At 45.3% G+C, this 20,698-nt stretch overlaps 3 protein-coding genes across 5 annotated transcripts in view; 2 read left to right on the top strand and 1 right to left on the bottom strand.

The window, feature by feature from the left end:
* LOC136421339 (USP6 N-terminal-like protein) overlaps positions 1–3,126 on the bottom strand; it is a 33,104-nt gene extending 29,978 nt beyond the window's left edge. For 2 of the 3 annotated variants that reach the window (XM_066408563.1, XM_066408565.1), the window contains exons 1-2: positions 3,008–3,126; positions 1,628–1,731 (exon numbers count right to left, since the gene is read on the bottom strand). In XM_066408563.1, coding sequence (XP_066264660.1) covers positions 1,628–1,631 — 4 coding nt within the window. In that variant the 5' untranslated portion in view covers positions 1,632–1,731; positions 3,008–3,126. Of the gene's footprint in view, positions 1–1,627; positions 1,732–2,516; positions 2,567–3,007 lie in introns of all 3 variants that reach the window. The other variant, XM_066408564.1, reaches the window with a different exon arrangement.
* Positions 3,127–4,786: 1,660 nt separating this feature from the next.
* On the top strand, positions 4,787–6,774 carry LOC136421541 (leucine-rich repeat-containing protein 15-like). Its single transcript, XM_066408869.1, has one exon. The coding sequence runs from the start codon at positions 4,792–4,794 to the stop codon at positions 6,772–6,774; it is 1,983 nt and encodes a 660-aa protein (XP_066264966.1). The 5' UTR covers positions 4,787–4,791.
* Positions 6,775–16,502: 9,728 nt separating this feature from the next.
* LOC136421540 (leucine-rich repeat transmembrane neuronal protein 2-like) lies at positions 16,503–18,423 on the top strand. The gene has a single exon (XM_066408868.1). The coding sequence runs from the start codon at positions 16,503–16,505 to the stop codon at positions 17,619–17,621; it is 1,119 nt and encodes a 372-aa protein (XP_066264965.1). The 3' UTR covers positions 17,622–18,423.
* Positions 18,424–20,698: the final 2,275 nt, after the last annotated feature.

Below are 20,698 nucleotides of genomic sequence, written 5' to 3'. Positions count from 1 at the left end.
ACTTCCCAACATGCAGCAGCCTGGCGGACAGGACGGCTTGTTTACTCTCACAGGGATTGTTTACTCTGACCTCATCTCACGAGTAAACAAGACAACAGCCAGATCCTGGCACGACAAGTCATGTAGATAACGAAACCGTCCTACTGTCTTAGCTTTGTGGCACTGAACACTTTAACTGTCTCACTGCTAAGGTAACGTTTTCAAATCATTCTGGTACCACCTTTCTCTTGGGTACTCTATAATGCAACTTAGACATCTCCAGGGCTCTAAATAGCGGGTGCATGTGCACCCAGTGCACCCAAAATTGGAGCTGTGCACCTAATTTTTGACTGTGGGTGCACTGGTGCACCTATATATTTTTGTAGCCTATAGGGTTAAGGTACTATTGTACACTAGTATACAGAATATTCTTGAAATGTAAGTATAAAAAACAGCATGATAACTTTTTGCTGTACTTTATTTAATGTATTATTTGTTTGAAATTTTAAAGTTAGGTATAGAATTACAGATTGAAGTTCTTAAGACTATAAGAGAGGCAGCAGCGTTAAACTTTGTAATTATGTTCTGAAGAACATTCAACTTTATTTTATCTGGTGCAGCCAAAATTCTTTCTGTGCACCCAATTTTTTGAGTTGGGTGCACCAGTGCACCTATTCCCAAAGATGAATTTCGAGCCCTGCATCTACGATTTGATTTCTTGCTTCTCAGGTTTTCCTCCCTGTCCTCTGGTTTTAATATGACGTTCTCTTGCTATATCTTTACCGTAAATTGAGGAAATAAATCAGGTTGGTCTTACATGTAGCTCGACATAAAGCAGTTGAAGGAACTTCTTGCTTTTAGTTTTACATTCTTAAGTTAAAATCCAATATTACACCATCAAACATAAACAGATACCTTTTCTAGACTTTATTGCTCCCTTTGTTGTCTCGTCCACTCCAGGTGAGAGCGACTGTCCGGTAGAACACGCCCCCGATGTCCGCCCGTGTTTGTGAGTCAACACGAGTCACAGGACGAACAACTCCGCGTGGGAAACCGTACGGGCAAGCCAAGCCCTCAGCAAACACCATGTACACACCTAGTAGTACACACCTGACCACTTCAGCAGTTCCATACAAACACAGACACCCTCCCACTTCATCTTACAGTTTCGGCCAACCCAATAAAATGAATTACTATTAAAGAAGCCAGGGTACAAAATACCCTTTTCTGTTTCCTGCACTATGTGATCTATGATGTACAGCGTGCGACTTTATGTTTCACTATTGACATTAGATTGTTTATTGCAAGTTCTTTTAATGTTTTTTTCTGCAACCTCAGTTCTTACGCAGATAAGTTACTCAAGCAATGGGTACCACAGACTTTGTAAACAAAATCTACCCAGCTGCTTGAGCAAATGTTATCTGCATATCTAACTACCTGGATGTCTAACCTTCATCGACGTTACCTCAAATGTTATTCTGCAAACTGAACTTGCATGGGGGTGGGTATCTCTCACCCCAAACACACACACATGTATATATATATATATATATATATATATATATATATATATATATATACCCACCCCCTCCCCAATAGTTCCTGACTCCCACCATAAACTAATTAGAGAAGTCAACACGACACTTACTCATTGTGGCTGTGTGGGTCCCATCATGGCAGGCGTGTATCAAATATCACTTGACCTTTGGCACAGATTCTCCTGGCGTAGAAAAAGTCTCATCTTTTCTTCATCTGTAAAACAAAACAAAACATTCTGTCTGATCAGGTGAACTATTCTCGGCAGTAATTTCTCTTGTAGTTTCTATTTCTATGTGATACTAAACAGCACATACTGGGCGCAATGGCCTTGTGGGTAGAGTGTTCACCGTGCAAACGGTAGGTCGTGAGTTCGATCCCCGGCCGAGTCATACTGAGGACTTGGTACATGCTGCTTTCTGTGATTAGTTCTCAGCACTTGGGAAAGCATATACAATGTATTGTACAGCAGTTCAACGCACAACACTACCAGTGGACCAGCCCCCTGCTGTAGTGATTGCACAAAGTCGTGTGGCCCCCAGGGCTACTGAAACAGAGATGGGCGCTGTTCTGCGGAAAACGTTTTTTAACTTTATAAGGCCCATGTTTGATTTCTCTATTAGTCTATAGATCGTTATTGTGCCAAGACTACATTTTCTACCTGTCCTGAGGCTGAGAAAATGCCTTCAACAACATCTATAATTTGTATAGAAGGCTCCATGTCCGCGGCTTCCACTGTGTTTTAACTAACAGTTCTATAAACTTTTATTACTTTATGATGGATGTCAAAATTACTATTCTCCAAGCAGAGGCTTAGATCGAGAGGGGTAGTTTTGTCCGGGATTTTAACGTTAAAATTCCGGACAAAACTACCCCTCTCGATCGAAGCCTCTGCTTGGAGAATACAAAATTATCGCTTCAGAGGGGTGGACAAAACTTGCAGACATAATTTATGGTGCTAGTTGGCACTTGAACATACAAACGCAAACAAACCAACTAACTTCCTGCTGCATTCTTCTGAAGTTCAAGTCCAACCTTCAGGTCCGTTTTCCTGTCCTCAGGTAAAAGTAAAGTTAGTCCCTGTTGAAGAAATTCCTACCAGTTCTTGTGACGTTTTTTCAACAGACGAGATCGGGACTGGTCAGCAACGTTAGTTCTGTCGGTACTTTTGTAAATAAGCCTCCTGGAATGCCGACTTTATTTGGACTTGAAGCCGAAAACAACACATTTCCCTGTGGTGACAGATCGGGAGGTTTATAGTCCTAAATCAGCGTGAATATCGGGAGGTAGAAGTGTTGATTTTTATCCAAATCGGGCTGTCAGATCATGAACTGCCCCCGGGTCATTACGGGGGAACAAGAACTCAGAACCGCCTATCTAGGAGGCAAACTTCGCTCAACACCAGCGCCTAGAACACGTCATAACGCCACGAATTAACCCGGATTTTCCTTCCTAACCAAGCTGATGGTGCAGATAAAGTGTTCGGACTCACCTTTGCGGGCTGCGAGCGGTGAAAATCCGTGAATTTGGCGTGAAAAGTGCGGAAAGTCGGACAGACAGACAGGAAGTTTAGCTGCACTTTGGGAGGGGTGCGCTGACCTTTCAACTTATGCTAATTAGGAGGGCGTGGAGCATGGCGGGAAATCTCCGAGCGCGGGAAAACCTCAAAATTGCAGACGATTTTATTGGGGCCTGGAAATTCTACAATACAGAAGCTACATTTACTAAGATTTATCGACGGGTAAGCGATAAGCAATACTTCGTCGTTTGATAATAAAATTGCATTATTATAAAGCACTAAATATTTCGTCGTTCAAATGAGAACTTGAAACTTGCGAAATACACTAACTTACTTCATTTGCAAGCACCCAGAATTGCCAAGAAAAGTATTCTAGCTGCCATCGGTCGAAACATTTCCTTTTTTCTCTCTCATCTGTCTACTAGATTTGACAGACTTGCCTGAGTCGCCGGTCTTCTTGCGGTTAATCAATGGAAGAGAAAAAGCGCCGCAAAGCGACCAATAAGGAAAGTGCAGAATATTTCAACGTTGACTCACTATGGGGGTTGTCAGACCTAAAATCAACACATTTTGTACGTTTCGATTAAAACAAGTCTCTTTCGATAAAGTACCCATTGTAGTGCCCATCCTTTCAGTACAGGTGTTTCCCCACATAGAATTTACTGCATAGCACAGGCTCATTTCAAAATGCCGCCCATTAAAGTTTTACCTGCTCCGAGCTAGTTACCTCACCTGTCCGACATGCAAAGCCAGGTCTGAGTCAGTATAAATTTCACGGCTGCATTCAATGCGAGAAAAACTCTTCTGTTCATGGTGACGTGGACATTGGTATAGACCGGTTGCTTGAAGGAATCACAAAGACGTGGTAATGAATACAGGTACGCAATTGTTACTTCTTCAAAGCCAACCTGCTCAGATGACTTTGCCTGAATAGACGGTGTTTGTGTTGCGACGGGAGGGTGGATCATGAAGCAGACATTCCGTGCTGCGCAGTCACAAGGTTTAGTTCAAGACGGTAGATCGGACCAAGGATCGGACACAAACTGGTGAGTTGGACTACACCGTCTTAGTTTTGTTCTAATAACAACCGAATTCCGTGCTGCCTATAGTTACAAGATTTAGTTCAAGACGAAGGACACAGCTAGCTAACAGACGATTTGGGCTTCATGGTCTCAGTTTTATTCTAATAACCAAGACACAACCCAACAGAATTTCGTTCTGCGCAGTTACAGGGTTTGGTTCAAGACGGCGGACAAATCCGGGACTTCACTGTCTCAACTTAGTCGAAGTTACATCATTAACAACCGCCACCAAGCCACCTTTCATCTTCATGATGCCAGGTGAGAAGTACCGTCTTATTGGATGAGAGATATCTTGCTGCAGTTTAAAATTGCAGGTTATAATTACATCACGGTAATCTTCAAAGGCGTGTAGTAAGTATCAGAAAGGCAAACGCAACTGAGGAACGATTCGGCACTTAAGATAGTTAATGAAACTTGTACAATTTTAGGAAGTCAAGCTGTAAACTGCAGTGTCAGTAAAAGCTGTTTTCTTCTGGGGAATACCCTATCCCGGTTATAACCGGGTGCAGCACATAAGGCATGTTTCTGTATCCCTGTTTAAACCGGGAATGGCAGCTTAAGTAACATAAGTTACATCAGGATTGCGCAAGTCATGCCAATAACGAAATTACCAATAGCCCTAAATTGTATCATGAAGAGCCTAATCTCTCTCACACAGGCAAAATTCCGAACAAGATGAAGAGGCTGCTGGTTATTCTGCTGATCATCTTGGCAGAAACTGGCCCCTCCGCATCCTGCAGCAGCAGCTGTTCATCACGTTGTGACTGCGACAGGAGAGGCCTCAGCAGCGTTCCCCAGGACCTGCCTACAAACATCACTCGACTTGGCTTGCGAAACAACATCATCACAACCTTAAGTCCGTCCGACTTCTCCAGGTACAGCAGCTTGACTAACTTAGATCTTCAATCCAACGAGATCTCCATGATCAACAGCGGAACATTCTACAACTTGGCCAGCTTAACTTTCCTGTACCTTATCCATAACCAGTTACCCAGTCTCCGAACTGACACGTTTGTGGGACTGGATAACCTACAGTACCTTTACCTTCATCACAACAACATCCACAGTATCGAGGCAGGAACATTTAGTGCCATGCCGCAGCTCCAAACTCTTAACCTTGGGTCCAACAACATCAGCACCATCCCAGCCGGCACTTTTGTGAACATGACCCAACTGCGAACTCTGACACTGAACAATAACCAGATAACCAGTCTCCGAGCTGATACATTTGTGGTACTTTATAACCTGGAGTACCTTCACCTGTATAGCAACAACATCCAGAGTATCGAGGCAGGATCCTTCAGTACCACGCCGCGGCTCCAATACCTTTACCTGTATTACAACAACATCCAGGGTATCGAGGCGGGAACCTTCAGTACCATCCCACAACTCCGCAGACTTTGGCTTCATTCCAACAACATCAGTACCATTGCATCTGGTGAATTGTTGAATCTACCCCTGTTGGACCGGTTGTACCTGAACAATAATCATTTATCCAGCTTCCCAGCAGACATGTTGGAGGGACTTGATAATCTGCAGTACATTTACCTGCATTACAACAACATCCAAAGTATCGAGGCAGGAACCTTCAACAGCTTCCCGCAGCTTCGCAGTCTTCTCCTTCAGCACAACAACATCAGCAGCATCGCAACTTGCGCTTTTGCAAATTTGTCAGCGCTCGAAAACTTGGACCTATCTCACAACCTCATCAACACCTTCCCGATTGAGGCCTTGTCGAATCTGAATTCTCTTGGACTGCCCGCGCTTGATCTATCCTACAACCAGATGGAGACTCTCCCCCTCCTGGTATATGACATACTGGCCTCCATCTCAGCTGTTAGCATTGACAACAACCCCTGGCAGTGTGACTGCAGGATGCTTCCCTTTAAGCAGAGGATGAACGGTACTTATCCATTTGAGAGCCAGATCACGTGTGCCGGACCTGATAGACCTGCTAACCTTACAGGGAAAAGCTTGCTAGAGGACGTAAATCCTGCCGATCTGATCTGTGCAGAGACGACATCAGAAATCTCATCCACCCTAAGCGCCTCCTCTCCTGTAGGTCAGAGTTCACAGCACTTCTCATCCTCTCCAACAGACACTCCAAGCACCACCCAGTTTCAGCCGAGAGTTGGAAAAGCGCTCGGTTCGTTCTCCCTCTCAGCCTTCCTCAGCGGGTTTCTTGGCGTGGTTGTTGGATCTGTCCTCGTCTCGGCCGTTTTCCTTACGATCCGATGGATGAAGACGAGGAGTAAAACAAGCCCTGATGCTGCGCCAGACAATGGCGACGCTGTAGGTACCGTACCGACAAGCAGTCGTGATCACACAGGGCAAGATGCCTCCCCCTCACGGGCAGCAGCAGATTCTGCACCTGATGACGTAGGAAGGAGGTCAGGAAGATCAGGACCAGTCCCTCAGCCGCACAGCTTTGATCAGAGTTATCCGTTTCTGCGTCCTCCACTTCCGCCCATCAAAGGAGCAGGTCCTCACAGTGATGACCAGAGCGTGCCAGAAGCTGCACATGGTGCTGATGCTGCATATGGTGCTGATGCTGCACATGGTGCTGATGTTGTAAACAGCTACGTGCCGCTGAGCAGACATTTCATTTATCAGCAAACCCGCCCGTCCAGGCTGCCCAAAGGTCTGACTGGTTTGTAAACCGCAAACTCTACCAAGCTACATCCTTTTACTACATCTTAATGCCGTCAATCCGTATCACATGATCACAGCCGCTACAGCTCTGACTGCAGCTTTGGCAGACACGGGAACTGCATTTGTACAGTTGTGATACTGGCGTGAGACTTTCAAATAAATCCGATTGTGTGAAGATGTAGAATTGCGTGTAAGGGTATGTCTGGCTGAAAGTATCTCACATATAACTTCTATACCTGGTGAAGAGAAGACAAAAGGAAAAAGTTCCCATGTATGTATACATATACTGTATAAGTAGTCTTGAAGCAGGCCCTGTAACTACGCAGCACGATAAACAAACAATGGATGTGCGGGCTCCCTCTCTGTTGAAACTCTGTCTTAGTGAAAGTAGAATCAGACTGTTTCCTGCAGACTAGTAAACAACCCATGCCACCGGTTACTCCTGTAGCCTCACGGCACTTATACGCTAAGACGCAAAGGGGACCTAATGTGTCAGATGGCGATCAAAATAGAAAAGATATCATTCCCATTGTCTGGGAAGGGTAAATTTGCCCGGACTGTCACATTCTAGTTCATTCACTTTCAACTGTTACAATCTGGGCGAAAAAAAAACTTCCCAGACACCCCCGCGCGGTACAAAAGATGAGAAGGTGGGGCCACACCTGGGGACTTCCTGTTTTTAGGTGCCAGTCGCGAGTCGGGGACCACGAGTTCCACCCCCAGTCTGAAGGTCCTGCGGTTTGTTTACCTCACCTTTGCCTCCTGCGGAAAGCGACATGCAATGAACTAAATTGGTCTCACAGATAAAGGATATATATATATACATATATATCATAAAGAACGACATCACACAATCATGATAAGGGAAATCAGGCACGTTAAACTTGGATCTAACGTTACGCTCGGAAAATTGAAAAGTGCTATGTTTAGTTAGAACGTCCCCCCAAACGCAAACACAAAAGGTGTGACCTCACTTGGGTATTTCCGATGTTAAAGATGCCAGTCGCGAGCTGGGACTGTTTGTTTTACCTCAACCTTGTTTCGTGCAGAAATCGGCATACAATTAACTAAATTGATGGATAAAGGACGATGTCACAATCAGAGCTAAAACAGGCTCATTAAGCCTAAATCAGTGCTAACGCTAAGATCAAACAAGGTGTACCAGGTTATTTTTGGCGTGACGTTATAGGGGAATCCCCGTTCCCAGACGCTCTGACTGTATAAAAGGTGCGCCACACCTACGGACTTCCTCTTTTCCTGGTGCCAGTCGTGAGTTTGGACCGTAAGTTGCTACCTACAGTCTTTAAGTTGGTTTCTACAAGAAGAAGGCCTCTATTCTTCACTCTAAGCAGTGCCGTGGACAACAAACCTGACAACAGGTGGGTACGAAGTACAAGTTGCTCAGTCAAGACGTGGTGGTGTTGGGTAACAGGGGGGCACGTCCGTAGAAAAATTAACGCTGCGTGTATGTACTTATACAAGATTTGGTTCGGAAATCCTGTTACAGATCTGATTTTTACTGGTTCAACTCAAGTTACCCAATCTAGATAGAGACGATTAGTGGTACGTAACCTGGAGAACTCAGCACTGTTTTTTGCCCCACTGACTGTACAAAGACGTATTCGTGCAATATGTTACGTGCTGCGCAGTAACAAGGTCTGGCTCAGGAGACCCTTTTGTTTGTTTGCCGTTCCTTGGCGACGTGCGGGCGATGATGTCATCTGTTCTGTTTACCTTTCCCCTTGACTCGCTGTGAAAGAATGTTCTTTGTGGGGGTGACCGGTCCTTTCCCCAGCATTTCATTCACGCTGTGAAGTTTGATAGTCGACGCCAGCGACTATCAAACTACAATTACTAATCATGGTTGGGGAAAGGTCGGGAGGCCATTTTCGACAATGTGCTTTAAGTTTGCAGGGAAGGTGCGTCGCCCGGTGAACATGACTCAGGGGTTCTGTTTGCGAACGAATGGCCGAAGGTGTATAGTTACAATGTGTATATTGTTGCTGATTGATGGTTGAGGTTTTGTTCACAAGTTAAGGTTGAATTTGGCTTCATTTCAACACTGGGGGAGTTCCACTTCTGGGGCAATGTTTTAAAGTTCAAGGTCCTGGCCTGATGAATACATTAAGTCAGCAGTTTAGACGTTATCTACCCTATGTTAAAGTTACGACAACATAGCAAATCATTCCCAAAACTGTATGGGTATGGCACACAGATTTGCAGTCCTACATTATACCAAGCCCACCGAAAAAAAATTATTTTCTATGTGTCATCTGCAGCGTGCTCACTGTAAAAGAACACTGTAAACAAAGTGCAAACACTACAGACGTGACATTCAATGACTAAGACTTCAAGTCTTTTTCCTCCCCCCCCCAAAAAAAAATCATATAACAATATCTTCTTATTGTATCAGTTCAAAAGTAGTTGGAGGAAATCATGGTGTTGTGCAAAGATATAATGCACGTCGAATGAAGTGAACTTCATAAGAATAACAATCGAAATCCTTGTAAACATTCTTTGCTCTTAATAGTTCAAAATAACAATCTACTTTCATGCCTACACTTTGCTGTATTGTAGGTTAGGAATGCTTGATTGAAACCATTCAATATACTGTAAATGCAGAAATGTTTGCGGTTGCTTTATGTTCGCGGTTTTCCCGACCGCGAAACTTTTTACCCACCCATAACTGTACCACTACTATTGTTTCAAACGCGAACTTAAAACCATCGCAAACACGCTATTTTCTCCCTTACCGCGAAATTTAAAAAAACGCGAACATTTCTGCATTTACAGTAGCTATTCGTTAAATCTGAAACGGATGAGATACTAATGAGATTTCTCTTGTACACTTTTTGAATATTTTTTTTAATATCATAAGGGCCACAAAATGTCACTGGCCGGAAATATGACAGCTGAGGAAGCCAGATGTACGACCCATCCTACTTTACGTCTGTCAAGCTATGGCGTCGACGTCAGGAGGAAGACAAACAGAGAACGGTGAATAAATACACATAGATTACTATGGAAATTATGCCACACTCACTCAAGTGTAAAATCTGTAACTTGCCTTTCTGATATGTTCAATTCGTCAGAAGATTACATCAGAATATCATTTCAGACAATGTTTAAGAACAAATGAAGTGGAATGGATACTTGATTTGAATAAACGTTGACATGTTTGTGTGGGTCTTTCAATATAGTTTAGACATAAATCTAGTATCCAAGATGCGAAAGGCATTGCCATATACTTCACTGATACACGCACACATAGGTACATTTTGAAATTCTGAGTATTTTCAATTCCCTAATCAGGGCGATTGGAATTGCTTTATTACACTTTTTCGTTTTTGCAGTACATACAGTGAATGCCTGCAGGAGGGCTGCAGGGCCCTGCAAGAAGGGGACCTGGCCAGGGCAGAACAACACTTTGCAGCTGCACTCAAGTCTGTACATGTCAAAGGTGAGTCTTATGATAGTATTAGAGTACTAGTAGACTAAACCAGAGGACCACGATTTGTAATACGTATCATTAAGTGAAGAAAGACTGGTTATTCAAAGTTGCGATAATCCACTAATTATAGAAAGCCAGTAATGACACCGACCTGGTAACAGCCTTCAAAAGTTTAACTTCAGCAAATCTGAAATGAGGGTAAGATGCTTAACTGTTACTCATATTTGCTGCAGAGTCAAATACAGATCAATACAGAAAGGAAGCAGAGCCCCTGTGCAACTTGAGCGATGTCTACCTGAAGAGAGGAACACAGTCAAACGACGGGGGAGACTTCACCAAAGCTGCAGCACTCTGTAATGCAGCACTGGTAAGGGCAAGGCCCGAGGACAGAAAGGGCATCAAACAAACGATTCTGGAAATAAGCCAATCATTTGTTAGGCACGTGTTGGGTATTAGTCAACCGGTGAACATCGATGATGATGAAAGACACAAATCGATATTACAGGAACACCGAGTGTCGGTACAAAGGGAGATAAAAAGAATCGAACAGCAGGTAGATCCATACATCCTTGATGATGACGACCCGAAGATAAGAGAAGTGGAGAAGAAGAGAGCGGAAGCAATCAAAGCATTGTGTGAGACAATTGTTGAGCAGCGGAGAACGTTCATAGCCGGCCTTGTAGATGAGTGCATGGAGGTAATGGGCCCCCCTCCCTGTAAGTACGCCATGATAGGTTTGGGTTCACAGGCCACAGGGTTAGTAACTCCGTACTCTGATCTGGAATTCGTCATTTTGGTAGAGACGGAAACAAACAATAATGTCAGGTATTTCCGCTATCTCACTCACTTTCTGCATCTCAAAGTCATCAACCTAGGAGAAACCATTCTCCCGGCCATGGCGATCAAGTCGCTCAACGATTTCTCCTCAGACGACAGCTGGTTCTATGACTCTGTCACACCGCGCGGGTTTGCGTTCGACGGAGCCATGCCGCATGCATGCAAAACTCCGCTGGGCAGGGGGGAAACTTGCGGACTTATCCACACACCAAGCGAGATGGTCAGTGCTCTGACAAATGACTTAACGTTCTATTTAAAGAAAGGCTACCATCTCGCTAGTGTACTGGGAAATGTGTGTTTGATCACAGGAGAGCAGGACTTGATCGATGAGTACGCCGCGTTACTTAATCAGCGAATGCAAGAAAACTCTGGAGTAATGCCTTTCTTACAGGCAACTATTATTTGGTTGGAGAATGCGCCAACGTTTCGGCTTCATTATCCATTTGCCCATCAGGTGAATATCAAGAACCAGATCTATCGATTTTCAACTATTGCAGTCACTTGTTGGGCACTACTTTGTGGTATACAACCGACCACAATCTGGGAGACAATTCAGAAGATGCACAAGAACGGAGTCATCAACAGTGAGAACGCGCATCACCTGATGGTGATGGTCAGCATCTCAGCAGAACTGAGGCTGCGGACATACATGCACAACCGTGGGCAGGTGGAGAACATGTCGGCCTTATCATCAGTGTCAAATAAAGCTGGCATTAGAGAGAAACTAATGAAGGTGTTTCACATCACAAGTACAAACCAGTTAATGAGATACTATTACACAGCAATACCATTTAAGTCCTTCATTTTCATTTCCAAGCTTGACAGCGGTAAGAAGCCGTCACTTTTCTTCGACAATTCTTTTGAACTGAAGGCAGAGATATATGACGACCTGTGTGATTATGAAAACGCCAGGACATGCAGGGAACAAGTATTACAGACATACTTCACTAAATACGGTGACGGTGCTGCACATTCTGACATTGCCAACGCGCTCAACAGGTTAGGTCACGTCTGCATGTGTTTGGGTGATCATCGACAGGCCCTCAGCTATCATGAACAGGCATTTGATATGGCGCGGACTATTTATGGTGAGAACATTGCACATTCAGACATTGCCCATATACTTCGGAATTTGGCTACTGCCTGTGGTCAACTTGGTGACCGCAGAAAGGCCGTCGCCTATACTGAACAGTCATTACTGATGCTGCAGAGTATTCATGGTGAGAACCCAGCACATCCAGCCATCGCCAATGCAATGAACGACTTGGGTGTGGCTTGGCAAAACATGGGTGATCCTAGAAAGGCCCTCGGCTTTTATGAACAGTCACTACAGATGGTGCGGAGTAACAAAGGTGAAGGCATCAGTCATTCTCAGATGATAACACTACTCAACAACTTGGGTGCCATCTGCAATGACCTTTATGATCACAGAAAGGCTGTCGATTACCTTGAGCAGGCACTACAGATGATGCGGAGCATCTATGGTGAGACAACTGCTCATCCTGAAATTGCCACATCGCTGAACAACGTCGGTGCCGCATGGACGAAGCTTGGTGATCCTAGAAAGGCCGTCAGGTATTTTGAACTATCACTAGAAATGATGCGAAATATCTTTGCTGGAAACTCTGCACATCCTGACATTTTCCGGTCAGTTAGTAACTTGGGTGCCGTCTGGGTGGCGATTGGTGATCACAAAATAGCTGTTAGCTATTATGAACAGGCACTACAAATGTCGCGAAGTATCTATGGTGAGACAACTTCACATCCCGACATTGCCAGGGCATTGTTAAACTTGGGATGTGCGTTGAACAAGCCTGGCGATCATAGGACGGCTTTAAACTGCCTTGAACAGTCATTACAAATGTGGCACAACATCGTTGGTGAAACTAATGCACATCCTGATATTGCCATGACGCTTCATGGCCTGGGTGTCACGTGGTGCAATCTGGGTGATTTCAGGAAGGCCGTCAGCTATCATGAACAGTCACTACAGATGAATCGGAGTATCTTTGGCGAGGACAGTGCAAATCCTGCCATTGCCGCATCAATTAACGGCATGGGTATGGCAAGACTTAGGCTTGGTGATTACAGCAAGGCCGTGAACTGCTTTGAGCAGGTACTGCGGATGACGCAGAGTGACCATGGTGAGAACCCCGCATATCCTGATATTGCCGAGACACTTAATAATCCTGGAATTGCTGCGACACTTGGCAGCTTGGGTGGCGCGTGGACATATCTCGGTGATCACAAAAAGGCCTTGAGCTATTGTGAACAGGAACTGCAGATGCAGATGAGAATTCATGGTGAGAATACCCCGCATGCTGACATTGCTGATTCACTTTTCAACTTGGGGGTTGTCTTGTGTAAACTTTGTGATCACAGAAAGGCCGTCAAATACTTTGAACAGTCGCTACAGATGACGCGGAGAATCTATGGGGAAAACGCCGCACGTAAAGACATTGCACAGTTACTTGAACACCTCGGTATAACATTCAGTCACCTTGGTGATCACAGAAAGGCCGTAAGCTATAATCAACAGTCACTGCAAATGAATCAGAGCATCTATGGCGAGAATACTGCGTGCCCTGACATCGCCAAATCGCTTAACCAATTGGGCATCGCATGGCTACAGCTTGGTGATCACAGTAAGGCCGTCGATTATCTTGAGCAGGCACTTCAAATGAAGCGGAGTATCTATGGCGAGGACGTTGAACAACTTAATATTGCAGACCTACTTCATATTCTGGGTGACACCTACCGTTTAATTGGTGATCAGAGAAAAGCCATCAGCTACCTTGCACAATCACTACGGATCAAGCGGAGCATCTATGGGGAGGATACTGCACATCCTGACATTACAGATCTACTTAACACCCTGTGTGCTACCTGCTGTGCACTCGGGTATCACAGAGAGGCAATCAAATACCTTGAACAGTTGCTACACATTATGCGGAGTATACATGGTGAGAACGCTGACCATCCTGACATCGCCAATTTACTTCATAACCTAGGTGTGGCGTATGATTCTCTAAAGGATAACGAGAAGGCTGTCAGCTATTTCATTCAGGCAGCAAGGATGATGACGAGACTAACGATGAATGGGGTTACTCAAAGAATGGTGGAAATATCTAGACAATGTTGTATTCTATAATGTCTGTATCTGTATCTATATAGCGGGTGTAACCGCAATTCGGCGTAACACACCAGCTTGTCAGGCACGCGGCGCAGCAGCAGCTGGTCATATTACACCGAACGACCTGCCACAACTAAATTTTCTTTTCTTTTTCACATCTGACTGTACGCGTTGTTTAAAGCTATCTAGCGAGGATGCTCCTATAGTACTTGGTGGCAAAGAGTTCCACTCTACGACAGTTCTAGGGGGAAATGAATTTGTGAACACATCATACGTCTACCATCTACCGACACTGTCTGCCAGACAAAACATGAAATGTATTCGTCTATTGTTGTCGCTGCTGTCACGTTTTCTACTTGAGACTTTCAAATAAATCCACTTTGCGATGATGTCAGAATCTTTCCATTACTCACGAGTTAAAGCATTACCCCTTGAATAAGAGAACAACTCATTGAAGTCAACATAGAGAATGACAAACGTGCAGCGCAAAGATCTGTTGGTAAGCGAGTTCCTCAGGAGTATTCACAGACACTCAGTCACCCCCACCCCCGGGCACGCCCAGTCACCCCCACCCCCCGGGCACGCCCAGTCACCCCCACCCCCCGGGCACGCCCAGTCACCCCCACCCCCCGGGCACGCCCAGTCACCCCCACCCCCGGGCACGCCCAGTCACCCCCACCCCCCGGGCACGCCCAGTCACCCCCACCCCCCGGGCACGCCCAGTCACCCCCACCCCCCGGGCACGCCCAGTCACCCCCACCCCCGGGCACGGCCAGTCACCCCCACCCCCGGGCACGCCCAGTCACCCCCACCCCCGGGCACGCCCAGTCAACCCCACCCCCTGGGCACGCCCAGTCACCCCCACCCCCCGGGCACGCCCAGTCACCCCCCACCCCCCGGGCACGCCCAGTCAACCCCACCCCCTGGGCACGCCCAGTCACCCCCACCCCCGGGCACGCCCAGTCACCCCCCACCCCCCGGGCACGCCTGTTGTTCACCCACAGCGGGTATCGTGACGTCATGAAAACAAACCTCCAAGGTCAATGACCCCGCCAGATCCAACTACAGGACATTTTATTAGTTCGTTACAAGGTAACCGAAACTAAAGCATATCACACCACAGCTGCAAGACCACAAGATTTGTCCAGGTCCCTTCTTGTGAAGGAGCAAATTAATGGAAGGGCAAAAGCGCTACATAGCGGCCAACAAGAATACTGCAGAAAAGCCGGCATCCAGGTTAGCTTCCCAAGATCAACGTTGCTTTCAGAGTCTTGAGTCAACACCTTAGTTGCATATTCTTAAACTAGTCATTTTCAGTAAAGTGAACATTTTCGTGCCTATCCTTTCAGAACGGGTATTGTACCGACTGCTTGTTAGCTGCATGGCACAGGAGAAATTTTACTTCCAGCAAAATGCCGGCCCTGAAAATTCTACCCGCTCCGATGTAACGTTACCTCCACCCTGCCTCAGGTGAAGGCAGGTCAGAGCGAGTCGGAGCTGTTTATGTGTTCCATTGATTATCCCAATCGATAACCAGGAGAACAAAGCCTTGGTCATGGATCCAGGTACGCCATTGTCACTTCTTGAAAGCCAACCTTATCAAATGACTCTGTCTGAATAGACGGAGTTTGTGTTGTGAAACGGAGGAGGGTTTTTCATGAAGTAGTCAATTCGTGCTGCGCACTTACAGGGTTTGGTTCAAGACGGCGGACACAGTTAACGCAAGCAACTTGAACTTCACAGTCTTAGCTTAGCCGAGGCACAACATATTGAACAATCGCCACCAAGCGAGCATTCACCTTCATGACTCGAGGTGAGAACTTCAGTCTTATCGAGAGGAAGAGGTCTTGTGAAATGTCCTAGCAACTGATATCTGGTTACACGTATGAATGTCTAAATACATGTAGCAGAAACGTAAACGTTACTGAGGAACGAGACTGTTTTGGGAAGCAATGCGTAATGTAACTGTAAGAGATGTCTTTTTGTACTTATCATTCGGCACTTCAAATAGCTAAGAATACCTGCAACCATGAAATCACGCTGTAAGCTTCAGTGTCAGAAATTTTATCATCTACAAGGATTGTGTAAGTGTCTAGCCTGGAGTCCAGCGCCTTGTTAGGATTGTCCCAAGATCCGAGCTTGAGGCTGGACTCGAAGCCAGTGTAAGCCATGGCAATAACGAAATTACCAATAGCTATCAGTTGTATTGTGAAGAGTCTGATATCTGGCCTGGGTGCCATCCTACTAGTATTTCTACCGGAGCCCCTACACTCGCTACCCTATTTCTGTCACACAGGCAAAATTCCCAACAAGATGAAGAGGCTGCTGGTTTTTCTGTTGATCATCCTGGTAGAACCTGGCCCCTCTGCAGCCTGCAGCAGCAGCTGTTCATCATCCTGCAGCTCCAGCAGCCGCCTCGGCAGCGTTCCTCAGGACCTGCCTACAACCATCACTTGGCTTGACTTGGAGAACAACGATATCACAACCTTGAACCAGTCCGACTTCTCCAGGTACAGCAACCTGAAATACATACATCTTTATAACAACCGGATCTCCGTAATCAACAGCAGAGCGTTCTACAGCTTAACCCGTTTAACTACCCTGTACCTTATCTATAACCAGTTAACCAATCTGACAGCCGACATGTTTGTGGGACTGGATAACCTTCTGAACCTTGACCTGGAACACAACAACATCCACAGTATCGAGGCAGGAACCTTTAACACCACGCCGCGGCTTCAATCACTGCAGCTGAACAACAACCAGTTAACCAGCCTCCAAGCCGACGTGTTCGTGGTACTTGATAACCTACAGTACCTTTACCTTCAGTACAACAACATCAGCACCATCGCAGCTGACGCTTTTGCAAATTTGCCAGTGCTCCGATCCTTGCACCTTTCTCACAACAACATCAGCACGTTCCCTATTGAGGCCTTGTCGAATCTCAACCTGTCATGGCTTATGATGGACAACAACCAGATGGAGACGCTCTCAACCATCGTATATGACATGCTGGCCTCCATCTCATCTGTGTCCATCTCCAACAACCCCTGGCAGTGCGACTGCAGGATGCTTCCTATTAAGCGGAAAATGACGGGTGTCCCGGCATTTGAAACACATATCGTATGTGCCGGACCTGATAACCTTCAAGGGAAAAGCCTACTACTAGTTGTAGAGCCTGCAGATCTGAACTGTGACGGGATAAGAGTCTCCCTGCCAGTGTTCCTCAGTGCGCTAGGGGGCGTTGCAGTTGGGGCTTTTCTCACCTCGGCCGCTTACTCTGCGATGTGGTGTAAAATCAGGAGGCGGAAAACAACCCCTAACCTTGTAAAATACCCGAGGTACAAGTTTGCCAGGAAAACAACCCCTAGCCCTGTACTAGACCTGAGTGTTATTGACATCGAAACAGACGTTAGCGTTACAGCTTTATAATGTTAGAAGAAACAAACTGAAGAGAACAAAATACCCCAACAGATCAGAACATAATGTTTTATCACACGTCCAGTTCAGTGTCTTTTGGTTTTGCTGCTGATCCACAGAATATCTTGAGAAAACGCTAGTTTCAGCTCTACACAGAAAGGCTAGAGTCCGCAGCTATGACGACAGCTGGTTTCAAGATTTGGTGTCGTTTGAGGGGGAAACGGTATTGAATTTTGAATTTGATTGTTGAGGTGTTTGCTCCAGATACAGTTGCGTGGTGATGAGTAATGATGTGTTTGCTTTGCTTCATGTGCTGTAATATACTGCATTCTGGGGTAGATATTTGCAGGTGTTTGTTTCAAATTGCAGTTTTAGTTGTCATCTACCTGGGCTGTTATAATTGTTCATACTAATGTTTATCAGTGAAATTGACCATAATGTGGAAGGGAGGGTTGAACAGGTATCAACAGCTTTACAAGTTGCCCTCCCACACATACTTGTATGTTGTTGTTACATTTGCTTGTGGTATTCAAATAAGTCCGCTTGTGTAATTATTATGGACAATATGTTATGTTTGCGATGTCTTTTGAGAGAAAAGCTGAATTGTCTTTTGTATATTATTGACTTAAAGTTTGGTTTGTGATTATGAGTAATGAGGTATTTGTAGTGTTTGCTGTGCTGTATGAATATTGTGGTACATGTGGATTTTCCATGTGTTTGTTACAAGTTGAAGTTTTAGTCGCCCTCTCAAATATACACTGGTTTATTGTTGTTACGTTTGCTTGTGACGTTGAAATAAACCCAATTGTGTGATCGTTGTGTACAATGGTGTGTTCACTGAATACTGTTTTTAAATTTTTAATAGAAACAGGAAGATATTACACAATATCAACGCGATCTGTCCAAATTTACCCCTATATAGCTGAGACTAATTGCGTATAACAGCTTTTTCAGAACAAAAAAAGTCAAAGCCTAAGATTTGAACCCAGCACAGGCTCGGATAGTAAACTGAGGGGACCACCCTAAAGATTTATAAATAAGCAAACAATTCATGCCACAGGTTTTACCCCTAGACCTGTACTTTAAACTTTCGCAACTTTACGCTAAGACGCCAGGGGGCGCTATTCATATGAAGCGAACCACAGAGAGTGCGACCACACCTGTAAACCTCCTCTGACACCGGAGCCAGTCGCGAGCTGAAACTTTCAGCAGGACTTAGATTTGCCCCACCTTAGATCCCCCCCCCCCCCAGCCTAGGAGTAGAAGGTAAATTTGACCTGAACAAGTCTCTGGCGGGTACCGAGGACAACACAGGCCTGAAAGGACAGCTCATGTGCATTGGCAAGTGTACAGGTGTACTGTAAAGGTGTACAGGTGTATTGTGCAGGTGTATTGTAAAGGCGAGTCGGGATAATTAAAACAGGTACAAGAGACAGGTACGTTTCTTGATTACACTCTGTTTTAGATAAGACTGTTCAACGCAATGACGTCGTCACTGGAACAAAGCTGTTTACCTATGAGTGACCCGTGATGGCGGTTGATGTTTAACTACTGTGATGTGGTTAATGTTTAACTACTGTAGCGTTGTTACACCTTACGCCAGCTATGTTGCATCAGCCACACCATCCTGTTACGAGCCCAGGTAACGTTGTGTTTATAATCTAACCTTGTTGTTCATGAAGGAGTTTATCAACGATTTTGTGACCGTGGAATTCTACAATAGGAACATTCTGCTTAACTGCATTAGCTCATATCAAGGTAACATCTTGTGTTGCATTAAATCTATGTCGACATGCAACACAGTCGAAGTTGACATAGGTCGATTTTAGGGGGCAAGCCTACTATGCATTGGCCTGTTTCTGTCAGCCTTTCTTTTTCAGCTGGTAAATCGAGCTATCGCTGACCTAGTTATAGCCGAGCCCGTAACCCCCCCCCCCCCCGTGTGAGCTAATCTGTATGGACGGGCGGGCATCTCTCCCAGCGCCGTAGAGATACCGGGAGGAGTCCGATGGTGTGGTTACCCGGCTAGACAATACATAACTATAACTATATGACTATAATCCACAAACCAATTAAAAGTTAGAAGAACGCATTGAAGAAACCTCACAAACAGAATCTTGCAGTAGTATAGAGATGCCGCCAATGGTATGTTAGGTAGCTAGGACAAGGTAAAGAACAGCTTGAATTATGCGGAAGTGCGTCCCGTTGGCTTTCTCCTTGTCCTGACGTCTGAAACTACGTCCATATAGAAAACGATCTGGAGGTCTACATTAACCACAAGTACAGGTAGAGTGTCAAGACATTTCTATGTTTGCTACAGCCTAATCTTGCTTCTTAGCTTCAATATACACCCGAGACCGTGCCTCATGAACGATCTTGAATAGTTTTCTGGGTCTTTCTAATTCTGAGATTGATAATCTAATTGCTCTTTTAGGTCGACCTGTCAACTAATGTCTTCAAGAAGGTGAAAAACACAACGGAGAGATATCAAAGAGCAAGAAACTCTATATTACATTGAATAAACAGGGAAGACGAAGGAACAGATTTGCTGACGCAAGCCAAGGGTGCGTCTTCAGGACAACAAGACATGGAGAAGACAGACGCCAGACTGTCAGCAGCGGCGGAGGAGTTTCAGGAACTGGACCTGATCTTTAAAAGTGGTTCTAATCTGGATGTTGTGGAGAAGGGATACGCGCAAAAGCTGGTCCATGCCGTCAGCTGTGATAATAAGGTCCTGAAATGCGAAGCTTTAAAAAGTCTGGGGGATTTTTACCTGCACAATGCGATGTTAAAGAAACAAAAGGCGAATAACTTCCACAGGGCATGTGCGCTGTACAGGGAAGTCTTGCGATATCTAAAAAGCAAAGAGGAGAGGCAGGTTCTACAACATCGTATCAGATATGCGGAGAAATGCACGAAGCTGACACATGACCAGGAGAGAACGAAACATGTGGCTAAGATTTCTGTGGCCGAGACACTTCAAGAAATGGAAGAGAAAACCAAGATGAAGGGAAGCGATGTGATGCCCTTGATTGAAGGTTATACAAAGTTCTTTGTGAAAGCGATCGTCGATAGAAATAATCGTCTCA

Source organism: Branchiostoma lanceolatum, chromosome 16 (genome assembly GCF_035083965.1).
Source record: "Branchiostoma lanceolatum isolate klBraLanc5 chromosome 16, klBraLanc5.hap2, whole genome shotgun sequence".
NCBI classification, from domain to species: Eukaryota; Metazoa; Chordata; class Leptocardii; order Amphioxiformes; family Branchiostomatidae; genus Branchiostoma; species Branchiostoma lanceolatum.
This window is presented reverse-complemented; position numbering and strand designations above follow the sequence as displayed.